The 7,695-nt window shown below is 37.2% G+C and overlaps 1 protein-coding gene across 1 annotated transcript in view; it reads right to left on the bottom strand.

The window, feature by feature from the left end:
* tlcd3a (TLC domain containing 3A) overlaps positions 1-5,622 on the bottom strand; it is a 30,642-nt gene extending 25,020 nt beyond the window's left edge. The window contains exon 1 of the mRNA XM_008428609.2: positions 4,396-5,622. Coding sequence (XP_008426831.1) covers positions 4,396-4,517 — 122 coding nt within the window. The 5' untranslated portion in view covers positions 4,518-5,622. The remainder of the gene's footprint in view (positions 1-4,395) is intronic.
* Between the last annotated feature and the right edge of the window lie 2,073 nt (positions 5,623-7,695).

Genomic DNA, 7,695 nt, shown 5'->3' with positions numbered 1-7,695 from the left:
TGTCAAATTATTTTTTCAGATTTTATTTTTTCACATTTTATTTTTTTTAGATTAATTTTTTATTTAGGAATTTTCTTTCCGATTTTATTTTCTTAAGATTTTATTTTGTTTTAGAAATTATTTTTCTGATATTTTTTCAGATTTTATTTGCTTCAAAACATTTTTTTCAAACTTTTTTTAAAAGAAGTTATAATTTTCCTCTAGTTTCCCTCCTTCACTGCTTTGTGTTGGTGTCACATTGAAGCCATTAAGACACATTTAACAGAAGGTGATACCGTGGCTGTCGGGACGGTAACTGGAGCCGGCCCACCGTGCCTCCAGCCCAGCTGTAGTAATCAGGTTGCATAATGCTGGTAATGTGACTCTTGTTGGAGTTTCTTCTGCATCACTCAGACAARCTCATCACTTTGTGTTTACACGCCAAACAAAACGGAGCCAAACTTATTATCACAAACTTATTATCTCCATAAAGAAGCTGGACCAGGACTTCAGCYGCAATTTGTTGTTCTTCTTTTGCGTTTGCTACCAACTTCCTGTGGAGGTTTTATGCGAATACTTTATATCACATGTCTAGTGCCACTTACAGGGCTGGAGGATTCATTTTWWWAAAAAWTKTAAATGCTGTTTTGGACAATAAATTAATCTTATGATAAATTAAAACAAGTATCAATAATTTCATCTGTATGATTATTTTTCTATTTTCTTTGTACAAAAAACTGGATGATAAAAGTCTTCAGCCTTGAACTTTGGTCTTTAGTATCTTCTGTTTTTGAAGGATAATCTTGTTTAAGAGACTTCATAGTTCATTGTATTTGTTGTTTCTGTTGTTTTGGATATTTAAAATGTCTTCCAGTTCCAGTGTTAAATGTTCATAAGAATCTAAAGTTTATTAATCTTTGACAATGTGTTCTTGCATTATCAAGCCATTATCATAATTCTGGAAAATGGTCTAAAAACAATAATCTGTTTATCACAATAACTTCAGGGACACTTTATCGTCCATGAAGGTTTTTATAATGTCAGTCCTAATTATGATAAAATTGGTGATAAGTCTCATTTATTACATCTTTTTTAGATAACCATGACTGTGACTGCGTGTCACAGATATTAAAGCTTCACAAACAAATCCTGCTCTTAGAAATTGTTCCCATTTATAAAATATTTCTTGTGGAAGCTTGTTAAAAATTTTTTGATTTGTGTCCCTAATCTGCACACAGTAAGTATTTAATTTTCAAACTTATTGAAAYTGATATACACCATGAACAGTGGAGACAATAAAAATACCAACAATACAGACTGTTTAGGAATATTTTAAACATTATTAATTGGAATTTATCGTGACAGTAAAAAAAATCAAAAGTCTAATAAAGTTTACTGTACTAAATGGTAAATCATGAGATAAATGCTCACCACTAATGCATATTTTTAAATGAACCTACTTATTGTTTTTATAACCACCATATTTACCTTTAAATTTTGACCTTTTCTGTACAGTGTTTTGCTCTGTATTCTACTTTTACATATCTTATTTTCTTATCTTTCTGTGAGTCTATTTGCTTTGACTGTGTGGCCCTTTGCTGCTGAAAATTTCTATTGTACTTTATGTTGAAGGAGCAGTAAATTCTTCACATTTTTTCACATCAGACCTGCTGTATTTGAAAAGTGCTGCTTGCATTTCCTCAGGTTATTTTTGCCTGATATCAGCATTATTGGTGATCTGAAGCTAAACTACATTGAGGAAATATCAGAAATGATTCCTGGATTTCTCCTCTGAGGAATAATAGACATTGTTTCTGTGGCGGATGAACAGGGCGTCTTCCCCTGGGGCGTGAATGCTGATCCGGCCAGTCTCTCCGCTGGCTGAGCATTAGGAAATGAGCTGAAGCGTTGCTCACTAACAGGGTTCAGGATTAACCGGACTGACAGCAGAAATGATTGTCCCGCTGACCCGGCTCACTACAAACAGCAACCATCACTGAGGAGGGAACCGTTTACGTTTAGGGAACTCCTTAAGACAAATTTAACTCCCCAGAAATAAACAGCTAACCTGTCACAATAAGCAATAAATCAATTAATCACAATCTTACGTTAAAATAAGGTCAACAATTGGATAATAACTGTGACAGAGATGATCCTCTGTAATGTGTAAAAAAGTGTGATTTGCATCACTAAATTGCACGTGGTGACTGTATTTTCAGAATTATTGGCGCTTCTATTCATCAGAGGAGAAAAAGYAAAACTATCAATCTGATCATATGAACAGGTTAGGAGGTTTTATTAATTGGAATTTATGACAATGATAAATCAAAATTCTTATCGTAGCAAGAAATTCATCATGATAAACTATACGATAAGCACCCAATCCTAATGTAGTCGTTAGTTTGCACCAGAGCCGGACAACAAATCAATAACAATATCTATCACCAAAGACATGTGATCAATATCAATAGATAATTTATCTGATAAAATATTCTAGAATATTCACTGAGCTCTGATCCAAAACCGCACGGCATTCTGGGAGATGAAGGAAGCGTACAGATTTTAGCTGGTCAATCTCTTACAGCTAGCTTAGCTACCTTGGTGGAATCAGTCACTCTTTGGTTACCTAGCAACAACCTRCTGGGTAATAAGCAGCTGGTCTCCCCTCCCCAACTCTGGTTACCTAGCAACAGTCTGCTGAGTAACTGGCACAGCAGCAGTTTAAGGTTTCCCCACCATGACTCATAACTGCTAAAAAAAACACAACAATGTGAAAACTGAGGATAAAACAGGAAAGATGACACGCCAATTTGATGATATTCAAGAAATTAACAAAAAACTAATCAATAACATTTCTCAAGGAGTAAAAAAAAAAAAACAACCACAGCGCTAACACAGAACACCAACAATAGGAGGCGAGAACCGACTGCAGTTTTCTGACTGATCACCGATCTCTAAATAGTCTGACTTTACGATTTTGGCCGATACAGATTTTTATTTTCTGGAAAGTTGCTAAATATAGCAACTTTTCACACAAAGACGCTATACGACTACAACGTCAGCAGACCGCCAATCTCCAATCTCCCAAATTTAAGAAAATCGGTTCAGACATATCGGCCAATCAATTTATTGGTGCATCCCGATCACATGACCAAAACAACAACATGACCAACATCATCCCTTCTCCATCAGCATCAAGATGGCCACAAACATTGGTGTCAGCCCAGTTTTACTCCCTAYTGGTCAATCCGTCTGCCATCGTCCTGTATTACTTTATATTTTCAGAGCTTCTTGTAATCAACTGAATCTGGCTATMCATGAACTAAAAGGAGGAATCATGAAGACTAAAGCYAATATTTACACTGAACATGTTGGAACTGCTGATGGAAACATTTCCAACGTGGCCATTGTTTTGGTTGGTGAGGATTATCGCTAGACAGTAAAAGCTCAGCAGCAGTTAGAAAATCCTGCTGGTTTCCAGTCTGGAGGTGAAGAGTGGCCCAGTTGGGTATGATGTCATACTTCCTGTTGGTGACATCATTGGGGAGCGAGGTCTAACCTCTGACCTGACAAAACTGTGTGAGAGAGGGAGGACACAGGAAAGGAAAGGATGAAAGCAACAAGGAAGGAAACTGTTTAATAAGCAAGGAAAGAAGGTAGGAAACAAAGAATGCAAAGAGGTAGAAACAAGGAACGGAAAGTTGGAAGAAACAAAAATAAAGGAAAGTAGGTAGAAATAAGGATTTAAAAAAGGAAAGATGACAGAAAAAGGGACTTAAAKGTAGAAGACTAAGAACGAAATGAGGTAGAAACAAAGAAAAATGGCAGAAAATAAGGATTTATAAAACAAGAAAACAAATAGGAGCAAGGAGGGAAACAATGGTAGAAAAAAGGAAGGAAAGGGAAGGAGGAAGGAAGGAAAAAAGACCAGATGGAAGGAAGGATAACTGAGAAATGGAAGGAAGAAAAATGAGTATATAACGGGGCAAATAAGTTTACAGATATATTTCCCAGCCCAATTTATTATTCTATAAAATGTTGGAGTGTAATCCCGGTCTGTAGGAGARTAATCCCAGTCTACATGTGACCTAATCCCATCAACATTCCCATGTAAACCCAGAACCAAGACGTTTCTCACACTTTGCTTTTTTCCCTGCAGGGACCCATAGTTTGGATGCGCGGTGACATTTATGTAATAATGCGTCCAGTGAGCAAAAAGCCAACTAAACCTCGGCAGGAGCAGGAAAACCCCGCGGCAGGATGAAATATTCCCGTTTTAGGAACATTTCCTCTGCCGAGGGAAGAAAGTGCAGCAGCGCAGCCAGCTAACTGGATGAGGGCGACCGTTACTAGCTTAAACCCCGATAATCAGCCAAGACGTTCCGAAAACAGCCGAACCGAACCGAGTCACATTACCTCTCGCTGACCAGAACCACGTCGGCATCGGTCCAGTGTTTGAACACAGCGGGCAGAATCTTCCTGAAGACGAAGAAAAGACCGGGGAAAACTACAGCCCCGCATGCTAAAACTTGCCACATCCTGCCGGTGTTTTCCTCCCAACCTGTCCCGGAGACCTGGCCTTCTCTGCCCCGCTCGGCTGTCCGCGAATCCCGCTCGGTTACAGCCTGCGGCGGTGAGGCATTTCCACGGGGCAGAGCTTCGGTGCTTTTTCACCGGGAACGGTCTAACATCTCCGCACAGTCACAGTGAAGAGAAGCGCAGCAGCAGCAGCAGCGGAGTCGATGCTGAGCTCCTTATCTAACGCTTACACTCCACTTCCGCTCAGGGGACCAGCACAATAAAAGCACGGCCGAAAATGCTTTTACTTTGAAGAGTTGCGGTGTTAACATGTCAAATGTTTACCTTGACATTCAGTGGATGAATAGATGGATGGACTGATTTGGAAAAGTGCTTCTTCTGCTTAAAATTACTAATCTGTAATTATGTTACTTTTATTCATTTTTAATATGACAATTTGCATTCATGTCTGTCTGATTACTTTATTTTTTAAATATTAAGTCTCACAATCAGGTCCTTTACTCAGAACTCAGGGGACCTTTTTACCAGTTACTTGTTTACCCATACTTCAGTAATTTATTGACTACTGGTATTTCAGTATATTTGTAACAGTTTATGATTAAGTAAAAAAACACTATATGTACACATCTTGGCTTTTACATATTCTAAATAACATTATAACATTAATGCTGATTTCTGAATATCTCTGCTGTTCCACTGTTGTTACTGTCATTTATTGTAAATAGTCTGTCTTTTTAATGCTCAAATATACACATTTTCTCATTTTTTAAATTAACATTCTAAGTTGCACATTCCACTGGATTGGGAGTCATTTTATTTTATAAGCAATATTTATGTAGAATTTTTGCCCTTACTGTTCAGTATGTTGCTTTTATTCTGTTTTTATATGTTTTAATATATATCTTTGTCTGAATTTACATGCTTTGATTGCCTGTCACTTTTTCTGCTGTTGCATTTGGAAGCATATTTCTATTCTATTGTAAACATGTAGTAGTTCTCCTTTTAACCACATGGGGGCAGTGCAAGTTGTCTATAACCATGAAGATTTTATTTTTGACTGTAAATCTCAGCAGTACTGATGAGGTTGGATTTGCTGCCTCAACAGAAGGGATGTTAATGATTAAAAGAAAATATATGAAGCCGAAACAGAGATGTCTGATATTCTAATTATTCCTTTACCTGAATCCAATGGATCCATGATAACKGTTAGTGATGAAATCAGGTTAAGATTGTGTTTTTTGCAGTGTACATCATACCGGTGTTACTTTTGTTGTTGATTTTAACCTGCAGGAGTAGCAAACAAGCAGGGATGCTCTAATTAATTGGCATTTTGAAATGCAGAGTGGTATTTAAGTGTGGCATGTTAAAATCAATGTAACTATTTAAATGGAACACCTGCAGACAAACACTGAATTTACAGGAAAATTCAAGTTTTACATCTTTTGGAACAGAAAGTGTAGAATGTGTGTAAAACTGCTCTTGGGGCCTCCYGGTGGCGTTGGGGCTCTAAGCAGCTGCTTCGTTCGCATGCTGCTTGGGCCGGCTCTGGATAAAATCCATGAGAAAACAATGACAGAGGGAACGTCACCTTTTAAACTGGTTTAATGTGTAGAAACTCCTTCCTGATGTTAAGTGCTCCAATAGGTTAACAGCTGCTTTCTGYTCAACACCAAGAGAAACTGGACAGCTGATAATGCACCAAACTGAGTTTAAAGTTAAATATTACCAACCACACCAGGTAAAGCTGAAAACATCCAGCTAAACCAGGTAAATCAGACCTTGTGTGACAGATTTACGGGTGTACCAGAAACATAGAAATACAAAAGTTCTGGCTCAGAAATAGCAACTATTACTTTAAAATTTTTAGTGCACTAAAATCTAGGAAATTAATTAATCAAACTTAATGTGTTAAAATCCAGATCCTGTTATTCAAGTCTCATATATYAATCAATAAAGTTCCCTTGTACAGAACATTTTAGCAACAATGCAGTTCAAAGTGCTTTGAATCATAAAAACACAAAAATAAAAAGTAGTAAAAACAACATGGAGTCGATAATTGAGAAACCGGTAACAAAAGGCATTACATTTTGTCAGGTTCCAGCATCAAAATCCTAAATAAACATCAGAATGTCAGTCAATATTCCACTTATCATGGCTGAAAAGCAAATCAAAACAAAATCGTTTTTGAGGTAGAGTGGAGAAACCGCAATGCAAAAGAAAAAAAGCTCAAGAGTGAATCTGAAACTAAAGTATGGATCTACAGGTTAGTCTTGGTCGATATTATCGATATTTTGGATCAATACCAGTAGAATCTGCCCAAGCTGCATTTGTCCTGCCGAGCTTCAAATATCCACAGATTTTCTGTGAATAATTTTGAGTAAATTTTGTCTGTGAATAGACAGATGAATAGACAGATGTCCACTGTAATCAGGTTTTGACGGCAGGTGTAAACTGGATGGAATAAAGCAAATATTAACTTTACTCTGTTCACAGTTATGTAACAAGATTATCGCTCCCTAATAGTTTCTTTCAGTCTGTTTAATCACTTGAGATTCAATAAAGCATCTGATAAGAAAAATTTTAATCTGAAGCTGTAATGCCAGTATATACCTTCTTTTAGTTACAGCATCGTCAAATGTCTTTGATTGGTTTAAAAACAAAGTGGTCATTTTTTACCCTATAAACGATTCTCATTGTCCTCATTAGTGTTAAGATGAATAAAAAGCAGTCACAGAGACAGGAAAAAGGTCTGGTTTTTTATTTTATTAGAACATATCTTTTTATGACCATTTAGCAACAGGAACTACAAGGAGCAGCTCCAGATAAGAGCAATAAACCCGGCGGATAATAAACTGGAATTTGTTACTTGATACTTCCTTAAGATTCATTATTGCCACCAACATGATAGAGTCGCGTTTCCTCAGAAACTAAACCGCTGCAGACATTTTATCTTTCAGTCCGGGGTCATTAGAGGAGGAAGACTCCATCAACATGCAATAAGCAGCAAATCAATGTTGCTCTGCCATGTTYGAAYGCTGCGGTTTGAACAGGAAATACATTCATCAAAGGTCAGAGTGATCACTGTGGTGAGAACATCAGCTTTCTGTCAAGAACACAAATCATCTGAACAAACAACAAGCCATTATTCTACAAGCACCAAAGACTTCCTCTACATAT

This window comes from Poecilia reticulata, linkage group LG14 (assembly GCF_000633615.1).
Source record: "Poecilia reticulata strain Guanapo linkage group LG14, Guppy_female_1.0+MT, whole genome shotgun sequence".
Classification (NCBI taxonomy): Eukaryota; Metazoa; Chordata; class Actinopteri; order Cyprinodontiformes; family Poeciliidae; genus Poecilia; species Poecilia reticulata.
This window is presented reverse-complemented; position numbering and strand designations above follow the sequence as displayed.